The sequence below is a fragment of the Coturnix japonica genome, chromosome 2 (genome assembly GCF_054131305.1).
Source record: "Coturnix japonica strain WE chromosome 2, WE-NBRP24, whole genome shotgun sequence".
Lineage (NCBI taxonomy): Eukaryota > Metazoa > Chordata > Aves > Galliformes > Phasianidae > Coturnix > Coturnix japonica.
The window spans coordinates 109,243,808-109,267,246 of NC_140664.1; the positions used below are offsets into that span (position 1 = coordinate 109,243,808).

Consider the following 23,439-nt stretch of genomic DNA (forward strand, 5'->3'; position numbering starts at 1 on the left):
GATCCTTGTTTGCAGTAGAAGTAACAGCACGGGTGAGAAATAAGAGTGTGTTCATCTGATGACTTTATTCCTTTGGTCTGAACTTATTCTCTTTGTGAAGTACATACTTCAGGAATGTTTCAGGGTAGAGATAGCTGCTGATATTATGGGTCTGGCAGAAAATAAATGCAGGAAGAGTTGAACAGTTACTGGAAAATATAACAAGAAATCAATGCTGCTGTGCCCAAGGCTGGTACAAACTGAGCAGGGAAATTTTGAGCTGGGAAGGACTTGAGGAGGGACTTTCAGAGACTGGTTTCTGTTAAGCAGGTAAATGCAAAATTATTTGGCACCTGATTCTCTCCACTCCTCATTTAAATGTAAAGGAGATGGGTTAAAGAGATAATTGTTTATTGAAGAAATAAAGAAGCGGAAGAAAGATCTTGTAAGATTGTATCTCCTGCAGTGTTCTTTTTGTCAAGATGCTCTTCTTTCTTCTGTAAGACTATTTGTTTATGACAGATCCTTGTTCTGTAGTTGTGTGACAGATAACTTAAAATACGGAGCAGCCTGAGATCTGCAAAGGAATCATCTGGGAGGATCTCTCCTTGAGCTTCCATTTTCCATTCCCAGACTGTTGTTAGTTATATTCTTCCCATTTGGCAGGGCATTTCTGTGTTCTTTGTCTGCTTTTGGAAATGTTCTTATTTTGTATTGTTTTTTTTTAAATAACAATTTTCATGTGATTTCACAGAAAGTTAGGGGGAAAAAAAATGTGTTTTCCTGATGTTAAACAAAGGAAATCTATTTCATTCAGATGATCCGTATCTCTTTTTTGGAACAAATCTTGGAATTTACCAGAGAGTGAAGAGTACTTAGTTTTATGGAAACCATTCAAATTTGGCAAGATGAAATGTCTCTGGAAATGGGTCATTGTTTGTTCTAACGTAGCAGGTTTGTTAGAAATGGTGAAGAAGCAAAAGTTTCCAAGAGTTCTTCAACTTTATAAAGAGCATTTTATTGCAGACGTTGAAAGAGAGCTGCCTTGCAACTCTTCTTCTGGGCTGCTGGTGTCTCCTGTTCTCTAAGTAGAGGATGTGAGCACTGTAGGCTCATTCTGTTGTTTCTGTCTTACTCTGACCCAAAACATTCACAGCAGCACAAACTACCTTATGGACTGTACATTTATTCAGTGCCTAAATTCAACAAAGAAAGTGTTGTGGTTTTTTTTTTAGCTTAATAGTACAAAACCTAAGCTTTCTTTGGAGCTGTCAGATTTGCCTTTGAAAAAGACAGGCTTGGAAAATGTAGGTTCTTATTAATAACCAAGAGATTCCTACTGACATCAAAATTTATTTAGAAACAAGCAAATGGTTTCAGATGTATATCATAGAATATCCTGAGTTGGAAGGGAAGCACAGGGTCATTGAGCCCAACTCCTAAATATCTCCTAATATCTCCAATGCCTTATATTAATGAGAATGCTATCAGTACCAAAACTGACATAAGGTTTTGTCCAGCGGTTGATTCTGGTCCTTAAAATCCTCTATGTAGATAAAGGAAAATCTGTCTAATGTGGTCCTATTTCTAGCATGTGTTTACCTTGAGTACTAATGGTGAGGCCATCGATGATTTTTTTTCCCCCAGTATAGTATTCCTCATTAATAGAAGAATAGTTCTTAGCATAGGGGCTGAATTGGCACAAAGAACACACAAATGAGTTGTGTACCCATTGTGTCATGAAAGCAATTTGCGTTTAATTGTGTGTATTCATTGATTAACAGACCAATCAGCAGTGTGTTTTCTAAGCTTTTCCAAAACCATCTAAATATGGTATTTGACGTCTCTAGTTTTACATTAAACTCATCCCTTGGATGTTCTTTTCAGTCACACAGGATGGCAGACGATTGTTTATAACATAAAATGTAAATCTCCTCCCCGCCCCAATAGAAAATAAATGAAAACTGAAGGTTAGATGCAATAACACCATTACTTATGCAGACGTATCCATAACAACTAGTACTTACCTCAGTGCTTTCCGCTCAGGGATGATGAGTCTATATATACACTGGTTTTTCTCATCAAGGCGTACTGTATCCCTTGTGTTTTCATAAAGCACTGTAATTGGAAATAGTCTGACAGAAGCTTTCCAAGTCTTCATCTTGGCAATGAATCTGGCTGCAAAGTGATTCTGGTTATATGAAGCATTTGAAACTGTTTATCTCTCACTGCTGGTATTCATTGATTTGTTTGTATTTCTTCGGTGTCTCCTCTAGGCCTATAAAATCTGCAGTGCTTCAGTAGACCTTTTGCCAGGAACACCACAGTGAACTCAAACTGAGTGCTGCTTTTTCATTTTATTCAGAGTGGTGGTGGTGGGTTTGGGTGCCATCTCCCTTCCCCCTCTCCTTCATCTCTCTGTTTTAGTGTCTCCAAGCACTTGTAGACCACTTACTGTCTAGATGCAGTCAGCATACATTCACAGGATAGGATCTCTTGCATTTCACTCCTCAGTGCTGTACCTTACAGCTTGAGTTCCTCGAATCCTTATTTACAGCTGGTACATTGTGAAGCATGAGTGTCATATCACTACTGGTAATGGTGTAGGCAAATTGCATTTTGTTTTTGTTGGAACTGTGTAAAGAAGTGTGTTTATGGCGAGCTTATTAAGTACAATCACTCTCACATCTCAGTTCTGCCAGCATGTATATATGAACTGCATGTAAAACGGCATTAAGAATCTCATTTTACCCACAGCAGACAAATGGGGTTGAGGTGTGTTTTTATGTTATGCTTTTAATAAGCAAAAACCAAACACAGTGCCCTTTGTATTAAAAATTTAAACAGATAACAGCAGACAAAAGGTGAAGGGGGCAGGAGACTCTTAGTGAACTGAGCAAAGACTGAACTTTGTCAGGACCTTTAAGCTGTCTGTGGCTGAGCTGGAAATGGAAATTGTAGCCCTTGATCCTAGCCAGCACAGAAACTTCATTCTGTTGTTTACAACTGGGATCAAAATTAACTTTGCTCACTTAATTTTCAAGGTGATTATCTTTTTCATAGCTTCTCAAGGTTTTCATGGCTGAATGAAGATGTGTACGGATGTGGATTCCCCAGACCTCTAGATGGCATGCCGATCCTTTTCACAAATACTTCAGGCTATATCCCTTCTTTTAACTTGATTTGAATTAAAAGAAATGGGGAGACCGGATCTGGAGATGCTCATCAGCCTGGGTTATTGTCCAATTAACATCCAGTAGGATATAAAATCTTTTAAGAAAAGGAGCTAAAAAAGGCTGATACGAACTCAAAGTAAGACTGTCACAGGCCTTACTGGCTTGATCTTTTAATTATATAGTTCATACAGGTCTTTTCCATCCCCTGTAATAGATAGTAAATTTGAAGCGAGTATTTACAGCAGTCCAGCACTGCAAGGGAAGCTTTGCTCCTGCCTGATGCTGTTCAAAGATTCACTGAAGAGAATTTATGATCTTGGTTCCTTTGCAGCTGTAGTGGCTTTTAATGTTGCAAACCCTGCTGATTTATAGTCCTAGCTGGTAGCTGCAGAGAAAAGGCTACTTACTGCGTGGACAAGGAGAATGGACTTTGTGTCCATGTCTTTCCAGCAGACACTACCTCAGGCTGCATCATGGCTGTAGTGCTGTGTGCCTCCTGTCATGTACCTCTGTCCTAATCGCAGTTAGGGGTTGTTGTACCTTCCTGTGCCTTCCTTCCACATCCCGCTCTGCCAAATTTCTTTCCCATTGAAGTCAGGCTGCAAGCAAACATAGCGGGGCTTTGATCACATCTTGCTTAGAATGATGTACCAGTGCGTGCTTTCAGACCTGGATGCTGGAAAGTGGTTAACCAAGTGATCATGGCAATAGGAAAAACTTGATTTTGACTGCTCAGAAAGAATTTCTGAATTGCTGAACCCCTCAGCAATCATTTAGATACTTTAAAAATATATAATAAAACAAAAGTACATATTTTTATTTAAAAAGGGGCAAAAGAAAAGATTCTGTTTCTGGCTTTAAGGCTGCTGCTGACATGGGAACCCTGAAACAATGTGCAGCTTTTTCTTTGTTACAGAGCTTTTCTGAGCATCTTGTCTGGAGTTCATTGGCAGACAAACAATGTCAGTCTCCCACAGAGGTGGTTTGTTTGAGGTGTTTATTTCCATGCCCTCTAATTCATGCCACCTTTCCCACAGTTTTCTGTCATAGAAAATATTTGTCTTCGTTTTGACTAGGTTATTAGGTAGTCTGCTAACTGTATAGAAAAGCTTTAGAGCTAGAATAAATTACAGAGGAGTTACTAGACATTTCTCTGCTTCTCACTGCAAATCAATACTGCTCTGTAGAGCAGGGGGTGAAAACACGCTGGATTAAGCAATGAATATTAAAAGCTACTGAAATCCAAACTGAATGGGTTGGGAGATATTTCACTTAGCCTTAGCAAATTTATTTAGAAGCAGGAGTTGCGAATAGAAAAGGCTATTTGGGAGGGACAAGGAAAGAGCTTAAGGAGCTTTGGAGGATCAGAGGGGAGTATTCTTACTGGTGGTCTTGATTTCTGTTGTAATCCAGTGACCACACTTAGTCCTGAATACCAAGAGAGTTCAAAGCAACTTTAGTCAAATATCTTGAACTAATCCTGCCAGGAATGCGCTTATATGGTCCCGATGCTGATATGCAGGTGTTGAATCCTGAGAAAGACTTGACTGTCAATTGGGTTCTTTTATTAGTTTGTTTGGAAACAGTTCAGTGAAGAAGCTCTTCTCCTAAGCATATATACTTTTAACAGGCCTTACCTTTTTAACCGAGTGTTCTGTGCAAGTGTTTTAAAGAGTTTGGTTAAGCTTTTCAAGCTATTTCTTGAGGAGAGAGAATTGACTACAAAGGAAAGCCATCTGCATTTTTGTATAGTAGCAGACTTGGAAAGGTGATGTTGTTTTTTCTCTTGTAAGGTTATTATTGAAATACATTGTGAAAAAGGACTGCTGTTTTTAACTGTAGTCTGGAAGTCTTTGGGGGTGAAATTATTCAATGCAGTGTAGGGAATTTTTATGTCTGAAATAAATCTAACAGAGAGCAGTAGCAGCATGGCTGAATACATATTGAGCTGAATGCGTCTGAGTTTAAATTGTCCTTAAATTCAGCATCAGAGCCTTTATTTACTGAATTACTCAGTTTTATCCCTTAACTAATTTCAATAAGTATATGCTGTACTTTTTCTATCATAACGAGCCATTGACCTGAGGATGAACAATGTGGAAGAAAAACAATACCGACTTACTGCTGTAATAATGGACAATCCTATCAGCTTTTAACAGATAATTGCTGTTAGAGCAGCAACGGTAATAGAATTTAGAAGACACTGAGCCATTACTTTACCAAGTAACATTTTTTTTTTGCAGCAATTAAATATAGAATTAGGAGCTGGATCGTGAGAGGAATGTGCGGGAAATGGCGGCGGAGAGCAGCTCTCGCCCCAGGGCCGCCACGAGGGGGCTCAGTGGTGGCGGCGACGCGGCCTGATCGCCATTCCTGTGCAAGGCGAGTTGGAGGTGAAATCTTCGGGGTGGGTGTCAGGGGGGGACCTGCGATTTTGTGACTGTGTGAAGCAGCAGCCCTGCAGGTCACTTCTTAGAGCACCTTCAGTGAGTCGTGTTCGGGTTTTAGGGCATCACTCCTTGTCTTTTTGCACCACTGAGAAGAGCCTGGCCTCATCTGTTTGCCTACCTCCTCCCTTTAGATATTTGTAGATATTAAACAGATCCCCTCTCAGTTTTCTTTTCCTCAGGCTGAACAGACTCAGGTTACTCAGCCTTTCCTCATATGGGAGATGCTTCAGGCCCTTTATCATCTTTGCAGCCTACTCTGATGGAGTCACATCCACTGTTTGGTCTCTGTAAACATTCAGCAAGCATCAGTGAATGTCAGTGGGTGCCATTTTTTTCTACCCGTAGGAGTTAAGTGGCACATCTTTGCTTCATGCACACTTCCACATCAGACACCATTCTGTCAAGCTGCTCACGGCACCAAAGTGTATTTAGAACATTGGTGGGAAGGTTCTGCCCCTACTGCCATATCACCAACGTTCGCCTCTGACATTGTAGGCCATTGTAAGAAAATAGCAGGCATTATTTTTGGAGCAGCCTTCAAATGTATGAAATATGTTGCCTGCGGTGGCTGATTTTAGTGTTTCCAGCCAAATTTAGAAGCAGGCTGTTTTCAGTGACACTTGAAAATTTAGTGCTATGTTGATAGTCTGAAATGAAGATCTCCTGGCGTTGCAGATGAAATATGTGTCTCTGAAGTTCAGTTGTGGTTTAGTTGGCCATGGAGTTGGGATATAATTATATTATTTTAACTCCTGGAGATCATTACTACTTTGGGAAATAAAGCCCCCAAGCATCAGAACTGTCAAGATATATATTTTGAACTTTTATTTAAAGTAATACTGGGTTTTATTTATTTTGGAATGCTCGGCCAGGTTTTCATTATTAAAACTAGACTAAAACAAGGCTTTGAGTATTTGAGTAATGATAATAAAAAGGCAAAACACCAACTATAAATTCTCAAAAATGCTTAATAGGAAAACTAGCTATTTTGAAATAACTGCTTGCTTTATGCAAAACTGTTTATCCTGGAATATGGTTTTAAGCATGTACTCACCTTGCACACTCGATTTGAGAAAGCACAGGCTTCCTGTGTTTTGTGTTCAAATTGCTCTTCTGGTAGTTACCGGGTTTTGCCCCACAGAGGCCAATCCACCCAATAGATTTGCCCAGGCCAGGACCTGCTTCTCATAATAACCCACTAAATTCAGCCCTAAATCAGCCTGGTGGTGCCAACTCTAAACATTATTTCCTCATAATTTTGGCAAAATGATGAATGTAAGACAAATGGTCCTCCTTTTTTTTTTGTTGTATTTTGGTTAACTCCGAAATGTGATGGGAAATGATGCAGTGGAGAAATGTGTGAATTTTGGAAATAGGGGTGTTTTGCCTGAACACCTAGAAAATTTGTATCCAGGATTCCGAGTCCTCATTGGAAAGTAACCTCCAGCCTTTTCCCCCCCTTTGTCTCCAGGCTGTCAGTGCAAGGAATGAAAAATGCTTTCCCTTACCAGCATCCCAATGTCTGCTCGCCCCTGGGGTGGTCACAGCTATGCTGGCAGAGTGTTTTTATTGGCCTCCGGTGTCGTTCAGTGAGGTGATACAACAGGAGGCCTTTTGATGTACTCTCGCTGTGTCCCCATCAGAGGGCTCTGCCAACATAGCTGTGCTTTTGCAGCTAGTGTAGAGGGCAGAAAAGGGCATCTTGCTGATGTCTGTGTGTAATGGTATGAGTGCTGTGTGTTATGAAGTTGATATTATCAGTTTCAGAGTAGAACAGTACCTCTAAATTAGGACTTTTTAAATTATTATTTTAGGGGAACTTCAGGTTTGGATGAATGAGGTGACTGGCACAGTACCGTGCATTTCTACATCTCTCAGACAAAAGAAACTGTTCATATTGTGGTGATGAAGGAAAAAAGTGTTCATTTCATTATTGAAATGTGGTCATTTAGGGAGTACTTACATTGCATGTTATGTCCTTTGTGTTCACTTGACTGTTAAGTGAGAACTGACCTTTTATTTTAGCACTCTGCTGTGCCACCTCCCGTGATTATTTGACTTGAATTAAATGCTGGAAAATTTAGTGAAAATGGCATTCTAATTTTTCTCTATTTCAAGCTTCATTAAGTATATTTGCACTTAGGAGTTGCAAGCAAGATGTTAACATTTCAAATGCTTAAACATGGAATGCATCTCACAGTTTAAAAGGTAAAATAAAGTAGCAACAGACTTGTGGTCTTTCTCTTTATCCAAGGGGACCTTCCCAGCATTGCTTGTCTCCTGTTGACCTGATGAATGACTGTTTTACTTGTTTAAAATAACCATCAATTATTGCATTTGATTACAGCAATAATTACATGTTTCAAATAAAATCTAATTCACATAAGTGGCAAAGCATTGTAGCACATGAAGCGTGTGTGCAGTTCACTACATCTGAAAGATCACCAGACACTTGTTTGGCGTTTGTGGCTCTGCAGCTTAGTTACCAGCAATTACTTCCTCTATGAGGAAGTACCTGATTTACGGCATTGCTTCTTATATTCTGAGACATAAGCTACAGAGAATATTGCATTATACTTGATTCACAGGACTGTAAGTTGATGTAAAGCAAGAGACTTAACTCTGTGGACAACCTCAAGCAAATTCTGGTCAACCAAATTGCCTCGTTAAGAAATGAAGGAACAGATAAGTTGCTTCGGTCCGTCCATTGCCTCTTGATGGACTTCTTGGTCTGGCATGTTTGATGCTGTCCAGCCTTGAGTAACACAGATCACTTGGGGGATAGAGGAATGGAAAATTCTTTTATTTTCTGGCAAGGAGAATCTATTCTTAAGTCAGTCAGCTGTCTGTAATAAGGACCACAAAAGTAGCGAAGTAGTATAATTTCAAACAAATAAGGATGTGGCTTAGTTGATCAAGTGGTTGGGTTGGGAACTTCTGTTCTGCTCCTATTTGTGTGTTGTGTTATTTATGTATAACGTGTAGCGCTGGAAAGTTATGCACACTCTCATTTTTCACTTTAATTGCCTATTTGAAGACAGTGTGACAGATCCAAAGGTTGCTTTCAGCAGCCGAGGAGCACTGTGGTCACTTACTAGTGTGCAGTAATTAACTTAAATGCAGAAATTTCATCATTTTAAAGAATCAGTATCTATGATTCTACTCTGCATTCTTCTCTGTTACCTAAATCTGAAATACCTTTTTCTTGTGCATGTTTATATCTCAAATATATCAATTATCTTTAATGTGTTTTTTGTGTTTTCTTAATGAAAGATTCTTTTCAGGACATTTGCAAGTCATTGTGTTCACCTTTATTGGGCTATTTGTCTTTTAAATTAAAAGCTGGAAGTGTCAGGTGATCTACTCAGTTGTGTTCAGTTGACCTACCATTTTTAGCCTGTAATCCTTTTGATAATTATGTATTAATTAGTACATTCGAAGCTGTAATCAGAGCCTGGTTTGGCTGTATTATGTGTGGTGGATTATCAGTGGTGGCAGCTAGCAAGGGTGAAGCATTATTGCTCAGTAATAGTGTTATGTAAAACATGTTCTCTCATTCTGTTTGCTGTAAGACTAAAGCAGAGATTTGTTTCTGTGTAGGTGAACTAAAGTAACATAAATTATCTTAGTGTCCAGGAAAAAAAAGAAAAAAACTTTTATGTGTTTGTGTTTTTTCTTTCCTTATAAGCATAGAACCATAGAACTGTGTGAATTGGAAGGGACTGCAGCAGTGAATTGATGCTGTTCGTTGTGGTCTTGCTGGAGTTCTCCGCACTTGAATTTTCAGCCAACTGCTTTTGAACATCTTTATCCCCTGTTTTTGGGTGCTCCCCCTTGCAGTGGCATCCTGTGACTATCTTGGATGGACCAAATAGGGGGAGTTTTGTACTAGAAAGTAGCATGGAGCCTTCATTGTTCACTGGAAAGGTGAAAGATGAAATAAAGACAGCATTCTCTCTTTTGTGCTTGCCTGAACATAGCTTTCTTAGTCATCTATTCAGTGATAGCTCAGTGTGGAAACGTGGAAGCATTTAGCATCTGATCTATTTTTCACATTTTATGAAGTCCATCTCCCTGGCATTTAGCACCGATCCTGGAAAAAACTGAGCTTCTCAATATTAAAAGAAAATAGTAAAGGTGTCCTTGAAGTCAAGTGGGTTTAAAACTCTTGCAGACTCATGGTATTTACCTGCAGCCTCCCGTCTCTGAGGTGCAGAGCACTGTCTGCTGTAACACATTGCTTCCCTTCTAGAGATGATGGAAGATGAAGATGTGTTACATGGAACAAAGGATATGTAGTGTAGTAACTGGACAAGCTTTGAATGCATGTGTAAGCTGAAAAGCTGAATATATTTTTTATGTTAAAGGTACTACTGGGGTACCATGTGAATGTCTGTGAAATCGTTGTTGTCTGTGATCTTAGTCTTCAGATTCATAAGAAGACCTGAATAGCACAGCGTCTGGAATTGAAACTGTGAAATTCCTAGTGGCTTCCTTGCAGTGGGAGTTTTGGGCTGGGAACAGTTTCCAGTAACACTGAATTTATCTGTTCCTGGCTTTTTAAGTTATGTCCGTGTAAGACCAATTGTGGACTTTGGAAGAAGCCAACAGAAATGTTTCCCTTGGCATCATTAGTGAAGCGAGCTAGTTTCAGGGGAAGTGTGGGTTTTAATTAATTAGCTGAGCAGACTTATATCAGCCAGTTTTTAAGGCCAAGTGAAATACAAGACAGACACTCTGCAAACCCAGCGGTGGGCGCATGGGATGTCTGTAGGTTTGTTCTAGCAAGCAAGAATGAGATGGGAGAACTTCAGCATGTGCTGTTCCGTTTCATTTTACGTGCATGCACTGATCTTGAACAATAAGGTGAGATTGTCATAAACATCTCCAGGTGACTTTGGGAGATGGGTCACCCATTGGGTGAACATCAATTAGATGTTCAAGAGTAGTTTCAGTTTTACCATCTTTAAATCACCACTTTTATTTCTGAGGGCATCTTTGCCACTTATCGCTTTTCCTATGCACTACATGAAGAAAGCTTGTGATTGTCAAATAATGCCCTTGAAATTTGTTAGCCCTAGTCTCAGTGGCTTTTAAGGTAAAAAGTGATTTCTCAGAGTGATTTAAGTGCAGAAACACTAGAAAAATTCTCTCATGAAGCCGTTCATTATACATGTTTTATGAAATAAAGGTAGGGCAAAACCTAGCACTCTATTAACCAACTAAGCCATTGCATGTATTCTGTGCACAAATGCGCATGTAGAAAAAGATTCTGTCTCTGATAAAGTCTCTACCTTAGACGGGATGGGTCTGCCTTTTTATTATTTGCTTTCTTTAAAATACTTTACCAGGTGAGGATTTTGCAGCATTTTCAAGCTGCAAGCTATTTCTCTGTAGAATGAGGTGATTTAGTAATGGTAGTTTGGTTCAGCAGTCAGTGATTCATTTGGTTAGCACATGCTCCGCAGAAACGCCTGGCTTCATTTGAGCAGTTTAAAGGAGGTACAGTGCAATTTATGGTGTTAGCTTTAATTATGTATTCATACTACCTGTCTGGTTGCCCAGTTTGAAGTGCTTTGTGGACGTGAGAAATCAGAGGTGCCTAATCCCTGATTAGTTAAAAAACTGTATCTCATGTGGCTGTTGGCACCCTCAAATTAGTCTTTTAATAGTGAGCTGGGGCACCCAGAACAATAAAAACAACAACACAACAGGGTTTCCAAAATCTAATACCACAGTAAAATAAGGATACATAGCTAATAAATGCATGGAACCCCGAGTGTTACAGAAAGCACTAAGTGCTTTCTGTCTTCCCATTGCATAATGAAATCAGTGGGACATAATGCTTATGAGAAGAAACAGGTAATGGACAGCGGGTGGCAGTTTGTCCCACTGGATTTGAGGTGATACAACAAAAATAATGTGGGAGCAAATCTGCAGTATCTCGTGTCAGTTCAAGAAGGCAGGGTGACCAGTTACGGTAGTGCAGATTAGCCAGGGTTTGATCAATCCCCTCAAAACCAAATCTGGTTGTTTCTGTGTGCTCTGTCTGTGTGTTTTTTATCTTTCTGTATAAGAAAAGGAGCTCAGATCAGTCTGAGGCTGTGCTGCTTAAATACTTTTCAAGAAGGAGATTCGTCATCAGTGAGTGTTTAATCCATTAGAGATGTCTGTTTGGAAAGTATCTAGGCTACCCCTGGCTGACTCAACCAGCCTGTGCACGCTTGAAGAAACATTGACCAAACATTTTTTACTCTACAGGGCCGTCCTGTGAGCAGTGGGGAAACTGATGAGCGGACGACATGGGGAAAGCATTGGGTGCATGCACTGTATAGGCATTAAGTCCCATGGCGCAAGGTGAACAGGCAGTTATATGAGTTTCCATGTGGTTTCTTAACTTGTTCACATGTCAGGATGGTTTTCTTCCTGGAGGGAAGGAGATCTTGACACAAAGACCCCAAGGGTTGCAAAGGAAAGGAGCAGTGAGGAACAAACTGTGTGAGGGACAAGGGTAGAGGAGAGGATGGGTGCTGTGGGTGGGCATGGAACAAGGAAGAGTGTACTGAGGTGAGAAGGAGTGGACCATTGACATTTTAGAGCAGTGATGGGTTGAAGCTGCCCCAGGGAGTAGATGTGGGTGCTCCAAGAGCAGCTGAAAAGACTTTAGAGATCTCTTTAGGGGTGTATTGGTGTGTCAGCAAATCCTAAAGTCTGAGCTACCCAGGAACAAAGGTGGGAAGAAAGATTAGCATCAGGCTGAGCCCTGAGGAGTGAGAAAGGGAGTTCCCTTCTCACCAGATTCCGACATTATTGGCTTGAAGCAATACGGCAACCACTGCACCTACCTCAAGCATAGTCTCCATTCATTTCAGTTAAAAATCTTCCTTATGGCAAGGTAGCTGAGACAGGTTACAAAATAATCGTTATCATGTTTTAAAAACAAAACCCACAAAACCCATCAGAAGCATTTGGTGAGGCCAAACAAATGTGCCTATCAAGATAATGAGCTTTTTGAGATTAGCATTGCTTAAAGCTGCAGCAAGAAGTGGGAGCAATCTAAAACACAGCCTAACTACAAGAACTCTCCTTGTTTGTTTGTTCTTGGATAGGTTGTACTCGGTTGCTTTTTCCTTCCCCAAACACAGTTCTCCAAAATAAAAGATGACGAACAGCAGCACTATGGGGAGCTGTTTACTGAAAGCAATTTGTGTTTATAGTTAAAAAAGCAGAAGTTGCATCCAGAACTGCTTTTAAAGTCATGCATAAAATATATTGTTAATGGCTTTGTGGTATTATGTGCAGGCATGATGTACATTTTCAGTTGGAAACTTCTGAAGACTATTTATGCTCAGCTCCTAAAGGTGCATTTCTACACTGTGGGGCAGCATTGTATTTGAAACTTCAATGTATTCTTGTTTTTTGTTTAATAAAACTACTTAAGCTATGGGCATATTCCATGAGTTTTAGTTAGAGAAGTTTAAGACCATTTCTTTTTCAGATATAAGCAAAACTTCACTGAAAAGGGTTGGTGAAAATAGTGATTGAAAACATATTTATTTCATTTGAGAGAGAAAGTTGGTACTTGGGGGATTTGGATCGCATTTGTTTCAGGGCTTTTGGGGGTGGGCAATGCTCTGCTTGGCAACCGTTTTACTTCAAGCGCATTTTTGTCTGACTTCTGATTGAACGTTTCAAAACTGTCTGCAGAGAAAGGAGAAAGTGAAACTCAGATGCAGAAGAAAAGTATCGAGTCCCAGCTGAGGAGATTTAATCAGTCTTGAAACATCTCAAAATGTGCCAACCATGTTTAGAAATGGCTACATTAAAAGGGAAGAAAGCTCGATCCTTTTAGCACCATAAATCATGGAAAGCAGTGAAAACTAATATTTATGAGGGGGATTGTGAAGGTCTGTGTGACAGTTGGAAATTACATCACTGTTGATGTTTCAAATTCTTCTGTAAAGTAATGCAATACTGTGTTTATGAATGAATGAACAAATGATTGTGCTGTGCTAAGCATACTGTGTGTGGATCAACTGGGTTGAGCTATTCTCTGTCTCTTGTTTTTGCTTATGTTACTCCGCTGTGTACAGTTCCATATGTTTCAGCATTAAAAGCAGAAAACACAAATTCAATAGGTGTGTTTTTTCATTTCAGATACAGACCCACGTGTATTAGAGAAACAGGAACTTCAGCAGCCAACCTATGTTGCTCTAAGTTACATTAACAGGTAAGTATGGTTCTTTTTCAAGTATAATTGATCATGTTTTGCACAATATATGTGGATATGCATATGCCAAAAGGGGATTCCTACATATTGTACTTCGTTTTCATTTATATGACATTGTGCTGTGGAAGAGCTGCTGTGTCTTGGGTTGCGTTACAGTGAAGAGCAGCCTGAGAGCTGGGGGTTTGTATAATATTTCCTGCAGAGAAAGAGTGTCAGTGAGGGGAAAAAAAAGAAGAGGTAGTAAAGCAAAAAGTGATGTTCACTTGGTGAAGTGACTGAATTTTCTCCGCTGCATGAGACTATTACATTTGCAAATAGCTGGTATTGGCATGATTTCCTAATTGGCCAGTGACTGCTGTTCTTCCTGGACACAGTCCTACTCTTTTAAAGCACATTTTGAAATTAACCATGACCCTTTTTAACACTTAACTTCTGTTGATCTCATCTAATGTATAAAACTTTTTTTTTGCACTATGTAGGTTTGGTATGTTGTCATGTGTATTGGTTTGCTTCTCTTTTTCCATTATATACTCGGGCGTTTTCTCTCATTGCTTCTGTGGTTATTTCACTTATTATGAGAGGGAGGAAAGTTTTATAAATATTAGGGAAAAGCTGTTTTAAGCCCATAGGAAGTGCTGTGGGACTTGATTGTCTGATTCAAAGCTAAAAACTGCTTTAAAAAGTAAAGTGATCCTTTGTCTAGATTTCGTGATCTTGGTACCTGTTTTATTTGATTTCTGTGTGACTGAGACTGTTTTAGTTGCTGCCTATTTTACCCAAACTTTCTTGCCTTTTTGAGAAATAATTGCGCAGAACTAACTCGAGTACTTTCTAGAGCAAAACCCAATCTTTATTAACTCTTACTTAAACCAGCTGCTATTTAATTACACTTCTAACTGTGTTTTAATTTTCCTTCTAAAAGTGCTGATGTCTTTCATTGAGCCACCTGCTCTGGGCAGCTCAGGCTCTTGAGGGAGCAGCAATATCCATTACACTAATAGACATGCCTTTCTATTTCCCGCTACATGTGCCAGAGCTGGGTTCTGCTTTGTTGTCCCAGGCTATGAGCTCTGATTTTGTAGCCTAATACATGTCATAAACATGTTGCGTGCTGTTAGATATCAAACACCAGATACTGCTGCAATTTTTTTAAACCCGTGCTTTTATGGCTTCCAAGTGGAGCTGAACTTAGCTTCGTTCCTGCTGTGACTTCCAGACCTTAAAACAGTCTTCCTCTGCTGGTCTGTATATTCAACATGTTCTTTGTGGCCAATACGTTCTTGGGGAGGCTGGGAAAACAAAGACTCGTAATTCTCAGGGTTTGTCAAAATTATTTTCTAAGATCTATACTTAGGTATATATTGAGGTAGAAAAATGCAAGAGAATGATGAAGTGGGTATGCTTTATACTCTCTGCTCATTGCCCTGTTGCATAGTGGCCACTGTAAGCTAAAGCAAAACAAAACATAAATCTGAGCTGTCTGGTTGGATAGCTGGGAGGATAAAGTATCAATAAAGCAGATAGAGGAGAAAGAGAGATAAAGGAATCTTGTTGACAATCTGAAACATGCTCTTGCATCCATTTCCCGTCTACTCCCAGATTATTTTCTCAGGCATGTTAATTTGACAATATTGTACATGCACTTAAATACTGAAATGGCCTTCAGATTGCAGATGTCTGTAAGGCTCAGTCTCTTTCTGTGCTTAAAATTTACTGCCATTACAGCCTTCAGTAACTACACACAGATGCCATTTCCATAGTATGTGATCCTCTTGTAGTTAGATAAACTTCTTTTCAAAGTGGTGGACAGAATATAAGTTATAGGCCATAATGGTTTATTATCTCTACATCAAGTGCTTCAGATGGTCACTGACTGGACTGCAGCAAGTCCTTTTCTCAGACAGAGTTTAATGTAGTGTTTCTGCAGTCCCCAGTATTAATCAGTGTTCTTTTATTTGCTTTCTTCTTTCTTTCTTAAAAGTCACAATTGGAGTAAGATACACTGCTGCAAAACAAAGTTAATTTGATTCCAGTCTAAATGCAGGAGCAGTTTATCTGACTGCAAGTAGTCCATTGGTGCTACTGCATGAGTGGAACATTGGTAGTGATCTGTCAGTAGCTGCGTACAAGCAATTGGATCTGCTTCCTCCAGTAATTCTTAAAGATACTTCTTTTATCTACAGACACCTTCATATTCCTCACTGCATTGAACTATAGTGATTAGTGTCTATAATACTGCTTATTCTATTTCTCAGATTCAGTACTTACGGCTTTAATTATCATGAATGTGGATTTTGCTTGATCTTTTTGGGAATATCTTCACCTCTTTGTGCCTCTGAGTCTGTAGCCTTAGGACTTCAATGGAGATGACTCTCAGGTTTGCTGTTGTGTGTGGAATGTGAAGCTCTGGTGTTGTAGCATCTGTCAAGGCCTTTAGGATTGTGGGCTTACTGGAGAGGGAGTTCTCATTATTTGCATGTTTTAAAATCTTTCAAAAGCCATCTGGACTCAGCACTTTCAGATGGTGAGGATCAGAATTGGGAGCAAAGCTAGACTGACTGGAGTAAAGCGCTTTGTGCCTTCAAGACAGTAGGTGGGAAGTGCTGTAGTAGCTTGTAGTATTGGAAGCATGTGCTGTAAAAACATGCATTTAGTACAATTTCCAATAAAAGTAATTTTCTTTTTTTTTTTTTTTAATGTCCTTTGGGACAGAAATTGCTTTAATTAAAAACTTATTATCGTAATCCAGGAAAAAAAGGAAACTACAATATTCCTACAACTGAAAATAAACTGTGTTAATTATAATAGTGTTTCTACTGCATGTCACATTGAAGTTACCTTGAAAGCAAAGAGGTACCAAATGCTTCAACTTATTTTAATGCTAGGTTCTTTTTTAAAAGTAGATTTCAGTTGATGGTTGAGAATATACAAGGAAGGCTATAACAAAATATTTTTTTAAGCATCTGTTGTAAAAGCAGTTACAGAATGTTGGGGTGAATATTCTCAGTGTTACTTCTGTGCAGGCTGCTGAATGTCTAAACCTTATTCTCGCGTGCTAATGAAGCCTGTGATCAAAGCTGAATGTCATTCTTGGGTCAGCAGGTTGCCCCAGCCAGTCCTGACATTTCTACTTCTCGCTCCCGATATTAACTAGTGAGATTTTGCCCTCACTGTTGCCATTTTAAATTCCTGTAGGTGTCAGGCCTCTCTTTTCCCTTTTGTCTTGTTGATCATTGACTCCTCTAGAACAGATTTCCCAACTTTGCTTCTTCTTTTAATACCACTCGAAGTAAAACTAAATGTTTCTTTGAACACAGTTGTGAAAGGAGTTAATTGCTTATGAAGACCTGATCTCTGCAAACTCCCACTGTACTGTCCAGCTCACTAATTTTGGTTCTACTGCTGTTAATTATAGGATTTAATGTTAATATTTAAGTTATTTTTAAAAGTGTTCAGTCTTCAGGTAGCAACGTATTTGGCATACATACAAGTAAAAGGATCCAGACCAGAATCCTGCTGTAGATCATTTTTTCCACACAAGAGAGTTTGAGCTCGTGAATCCAGAAATCTATAGCAGTACCACCTGTTTGGATTAGATGCATGCTATCGTGCTATCATGCTTACTACCACTGTTCTTTCCCCTTGTCTTGAAATTTCCCTTCTCCTTTCTGTAACATGGTGCTGTTTTCCTTGAATTAAATGTCATATCTCTGTGAAAGTGCAGTAACTCCCACAAACTATTGATTCTCATCTCACTGAAGATGCATGGTGATGCTTCCAGTAGCTGCTGGCTTCAATGCATATGACGGAATACAGAAACAAAGGGATCAAAGTAACACATCAATTGCCAGATAATATTTTTCTGTGTGAGCATATTTCTATGTTTGCAGTGACCAAATAGATCATGTGTTTTTATTCATGTAGCCGTATCTTTATGCTCTGCTTTTTGACTTGTTCTGGAGATGGGACAAGACAAACCTCAGATGATAATTCAAACAAGATGTGCAGAAATGAATTTCAGTTAGAGTGAGGGGAATGCCTTTTGGTTTGGAAGGATTTATGCAATTGGCTTTATTTTCTCTTTTCTCTTTTTATCAGTTTCAAGCTAAGCAAAACTGAAGATTTATATAATGTACAGCTCTTTTATTTCATGTCAGCTGTAAAGATCAAAAAGCAGATTGGCATTTTAAGGAAAGCCCTAATGCCATGCCCTGAAATAGAAATTATAAAATGAACTAAAACATGTAGGGCACTGAAAGAATGTGTTTTAGTTGTAGGGCTGGTTTTTGGTTTTTAATTCAGAGGTGATCAGCTTTTTTTTTCTGGCATTGTTCAAATGGAAAATTCATAGAAAAGAAATACACATCTCCTTATTTCTGGTACATGCTGAAGTTTCGAGTGAAAGAAGTGTTAAGTCTCTGTTGTTCCTTGGGATTGTGTGTTCACACACTTCTGTGTGCAGTTTAGTTACTAAACAGCAGAGCCATCAGTTTAAGTCCCCAAGGCTTTCAAGGGTCTTGCCTTTATCAGGATTTTCTTCATCTTTGGTCAATGTGGCATACCAAAACTGATGAAAAAAATTGCCTTTTCTTTCTGGCACTGGATTTCATCTTGGCAGATCCTGTTTCAATTTCCAGTTTTGGCTTTGGTTTAGTTGGGTTTTTTTGTTTGTTTGATTTTTGGTTACTAATGAAGTAGTTCTACTCCTTTCTCCAGTTCTACTGACGTAATATTTAAAAACTGATGCTCTATTTCCTAGTAATAGGTTTGTTATGAAAAGCTGTGAATAAGATCAGCCTGCAGCAAGACTAAAAATGAGATTTTCAAATAAATTTAGTAGTTCAAACTATAGCGCGTTGCTTGTTTTCCAGTACTAATTTTTATCTGCTCTAGCCTATTGCATATTTTTCTAGTAATGAGTGGCCATATTTTTCTGGTAATGATTGCTGGTTTGCAATGTATTGAATTGTAACAGGCTACATTCTGGAATGATTCCTGAAATACCTATGGGCACTTCATCCCCCTTCTCTCACTTCTGTGCATAACACTTCTCAGTGGCAGCTTTTCACCTGGCATTCACAAGGTCTCCTCAATACTGAGGGAAGGAGGGGGACAGTCGGCTTAAAGGCCATGTAACAAAATGGAGTTGCTGCACAATGTCTTTTTGTCTCCACGTAGACATTCAGAAGCACAGCTGCAATTTGGGGGCTGCATTCAGAGGCTGCCCCAGCCCTCTTTTAGGGCAGCCTGTAGCTTATTCTAGGGATTAAGCGCACATGAGAGACTACACGCAGTGTTGGGAAACTTGGCTCATGAGGAAAGAATATTGATGTCATCTTCCGTTACATAAAATCTACTCCAAAGTGTTAGTTTGAGCATTAATTTTCCCAAAATATTTTTTGCGGTTGAGTTGACCTCTCAATTTGGTTGTGAGCCAGAAGGAAAGTTTGTATATCCTGCAAGGATGCATTCATTATCCCACCACTTCCTCTGTAATACTCCAGTGTCCAAAGAAAGGGAGACCAGGTGGAGGGCTTGATGAAGCTGGCTTCTTCCCTCATTTCCTAATGAGGGCAGGAGTGCATTCATCATGCTGACCAGGGAGTTTGCATGCTTCTACCAAACGCTCTTAGAGATGGCTCTCCGAGGCCTGGGGGCAGAATGACAGACTGTATCAGTCACCTCACACCTTTAAGACATAGCTGCAAACAGCTTGTGCTCCGTGCTGAAGTCCCAGTTCACCTCGTGTCATGGAGCTGCAAAACAAAACAAGGTCTAAAACTGGAGTCAGAACCTATGGGCACCAAACCTGAGGGTGAAATGGAGAGCAGTGAGAATATGTAGTATGACAAGGAGCCAGTGAAGCTTGACTGCCTGGATTGTGAGCAGGTATTACGTAGTGGAAAAATGTTTAATAGGATCAGAAGAAATGTATGAGAAAGATTCCTGTGTAATTGAATTTTGTTTGATTTTTCATTCAGTGTTGAAGCTGCTCTAACAAATAGGCAAAGTGCTATTAATGCTAAGAAGGAGGAAGCCCTGGTACATCATCTGAGAGAAGTCTTTTATGACCTGGTTGTTTTTGCGGTAGAAAAACACAAAACTGTAAGATTTTACCCCTTTTATTTTTTTAATTATTTAATGTGTGCCGAACAGAGGATAGATTGCTTAGATCCTGACCTTCTTGAATTTTTCCAAAGCTCCTTGTTCTCACCTTGAAACTTCACAAGGTGAATAAAGTGAAGAATTTACACAGAAAAGTAGAAGTAGATCAGAACAGAAATTGTTACAAAGCAGTGCATCAAGTACCACAGCTGTCACTTATCTGGAGGTAAGCACGCACAGCCCTTGGTTCAGGTACAGGGCCTGAGATGCTCATAATAAAGGATTAAAAAAAGACAGACAACACCTCCCTCTCTTCAGAAAGGTGGCCCTACATATGCATGACCTCCTTTTCTATTATTTCTTATCTCACTTGCTCACATGCCATTTCTAGCTGGTCATTATCTACCAGAACCATGTCAGCTGGGCAATGCTGTTTAAAAGAGGCAAACAGTCATTATACATCCTGGTGTTTCCTATTATTATTTTTTTGTTATTCACTGCTTAATGTAGGAGGTTGGAAAAAAGGGTTGTGAAAGCATGTGGTGGTGGATGAAATTGGTATGATAGAACTAAATGTATAATCAAAAGGTAGCAACTTCTTTTTTTTAAAATTCTACACGTAGCATGACCTCATTTATTCCTACTATACCTGGGGGTCAATGCATGTAACTGATCATTTGCATTGTATGTTTTAAGGCCTCTGAGATGTTGCTGTGCGTCCATAACTAGTTTTGAAGCTGCTCATCTGTTTAGTTAGCTGTGCAGAGTTACACTAAGCTTGAAATTGCAGACAGTACAGCTACTCCATTGGTGTACATTCCTTATAGTCAATAATGATTTCCCTTTATCTTTAGAGGCCAGTCCAGTAAGAGCCACAGTCTGGAATGGTACATTGACTTCAGGTGTATCAGCCTCTAAATCCGTTATGGGAAATTTCCTCTTGCAGTTTCTGATGGACGTCTTTTACAAGCCACATCTGCGCAAGTGAGGAGTGACTTCAGTGATCTCAGCAGAACGTTGCTTATGAGAGGTTGGAGCTGACTATCTTGTGACATACCATGAAGCTTGTTTTTCCTTCAACAACAGTTTTGTGCAGGAGTTTAACCATTCCGAAAACTGATTATAACACATTTAGTTTTGAGTTCAGACTATTAAATTTACAATATTTTGCTTGCGTGATATGCAGCGTAAGAAAAAAAAATCTACATCTTTTCCCAAAAGTATAGTAAGTCTAGAGATTATTTATTTTAATTATTGTTTAAATATGGTTGGCGGGATGTAAGGAAACGTGGCCAGTAATACCAGCTTTGTAGGAAAAGACCTCATATGTTCAATGAGCTGGGCCATTGAGTGTATTTTGGCGTTGTATCCCGTGACATATAAAAGATGTTCCATTTCCTCATTATGATTTTTCCTTCCCCAATGCCACCTCAGTGATGGTGTCTGCATGAGGAAAATGCCGCTTCCGTCAACTGACCTGTTTCACATCCTGGATATTGGAGAATCATGCTGACTTTTTGTTCCAGCATAGTGATGAAAAGGCTCACAGTTTCTTTGCAAATGATTTCAATGATGGGAGAGAAAAAGAAATATGTCACAGAGGTATTTCTTGACAATAGTTTCTTGGCAAAAATGGTAATAAAAGGGAAGTCCATTAGCAGTGAACAATTTTTGATTTGTAACAGCAGTAATTGTATGCACACTGCTTGTCGATGCATGTTCTCACATATGGTATAAAACTAAAACATCGCTATCTGAAGAGCTCTTCGTTTTTGCTGATGTCCTCATTTTGTTTGAGACATCGTTTATTGGGGCAGCATGTAGGGCACTGTGAGGCTTTCACGATGAAATCTGAAACTGGATGAAACAAACCTGAAGGTTGGATCAAGTTCACAGGAACGTTCGCTGAGGTTTGTAAGTCTGGGTTGAATTTGCAGCCAATCTGTGCTCACTTACTGTGTGTCGATAGAGCCACGCGAAGTGTATTGGTTTCACATGCTTTCAGCCTTCAGTCATTTCACACCACTGGTGACTTCAGGAAGAACTGGACATCGCTTGTTCCGAATCCAGTGAAAGTGATCTGAAACCTGTGAGAATTCTTAAAGTAAGTTGTGATTCATGGTTGGAGAGTCCTGTCAGGTGGGAGGGAAGGAGGCAGAAAGCAAGAGGCTTCTTCATGCCCAGAAGTGTGCAGAGGAAAGGCAGGTGTAGGCACCATCTCCAGCCATGATGGAGAAAATCGCTCTTTGTCTTTTGGTTGCTGTGCAAAGTCCTGCAGCAGCATTGAACCACTTAAAAGAGGGCAGGGGAAAGCTGATAACTGAAAGTGCATCTTCCTCTTGTGGATACAAACGTGGGACTTTCGGGGAAGGTCTCTTGTAGTCAGGAGAAAATTAGGGAGAAATTGGAGGAATAAGAGTGTTTGAGGGTAATAAAGGATTAAATGAGCTGTGGTACGCGGTGACTAAAACTAACAAAGGGATAATTCAAGGGAGGAGGGTACACAAAGTGTATCCAGGAAGAGTACTTCAGTGTGATGGGTGGGGGCCAGCATCTCATTTTGGCAGCTGGAGAGGGAGGCACTGAGTTTCTCATCAGAGAGTTATTTCTGGGTCCTTAGGAGCAAATATAAAAGGAAGGTTTCTATTTTGGGTTGTCTGCAGTAAATATAATCTTCTGACTGATGGGCATCTCTTAAAAATTCTTGATTCTTCATCCTCAGCAGGTACTTGCTGCTGTCAGTGTCTGCATCTGTCTTGTAAGCTGTCATGGGAGCAAATCGCATGATTGTATGTTTGAGTGTCTGGGACGTGCTATTTCTCTCCTGGGATTATGCTGCTAACAAATAGTTTCCTTTTTATTTCTCTGTCGACAGTGCAAAATCAGCTTAGGTAGCACTTGAAGCTGCTGAATTTTTAGTTAATTTCCGATATGTGCAAATGTGTTTGGCAAAAGAAAATGCAGTAAGAAGTCTGAAGTGATCTCACAAAAGATATGTCTTTATGAAGCCTGGTTTCAAGGAACCTACCATATCAGCTGCCAAAGTTGTGGTACCTACTTGCCATTTTTAAGCAAGCTTAGCAGTAGGATAGAGATCTTAAAGTTAGATGAATTATTCTCATCTTCATCTAATAAGTTCTTGGCTGAGCAAGAAAGACCGTCAGGAATGCTGTGTGTGCTGGGGGAAAGGATTCAGCTGTTTTCTGGCAGAGCAGCCCTGAACCAGCTTGGCATGCAAGTGTTTTAGGAAAGCAGATTTCCATTACTTTTAGTGGTCATAAGCAATCTGTGTTCTGTTCATATCATCTGATGCAAAACTCTGTATGGACTTGTGTTTGACACTCTAATGCTTCCTATGGCTCATCCTTAAGGTATTCTCTAAATACCTACGTGCAATTAAGTACTGTGCTATAATGCAGCTTCAGCTCACTGGGAGCTGTAAAGAACAGTGTAAGACAGCAGCAGTTCTAGGGGGAACTTGATATAAGAAGCATCGCCC

The 23,439-nt window shown here is 39.6% G+C and overlaps 1 protein-coding gene across 5 annotated transcripts in view; it reads left to right on the top strand.

Annotated features, from left to right (window-relative positions):
• JAZF1 (JAZF zinc finger 1) overlaps positions 1-23,439 on the top strand; it is a 155,192-nt gene that overhangs the window by 67,763 nt on the left and 63,990 nt on the right. For 4 of the 5 annotated variants that reach the window (XR_014942970.1, XM_085538439.1, XM_015853732.3 and 1 more), the window contains exon 2: positions 13,763-13,835. Coding sequence is in view for 2 of the 5 variants with exons in the window: in XM_015853732.3 (XP_015709218.1) it covers positions 13,763-13,835 (73 nt within the window). In the remaining 3 variants the exon portion in view is untranslated. Of the gene's footprint in view, positions 1-13,762; positions 13,836-19,816; positions 19,941-20,035; positions 20,186-23,439 lie in introns of those variants that run through there. The other variant, XM_085538441.1, reaches the window with a different exon arrangement.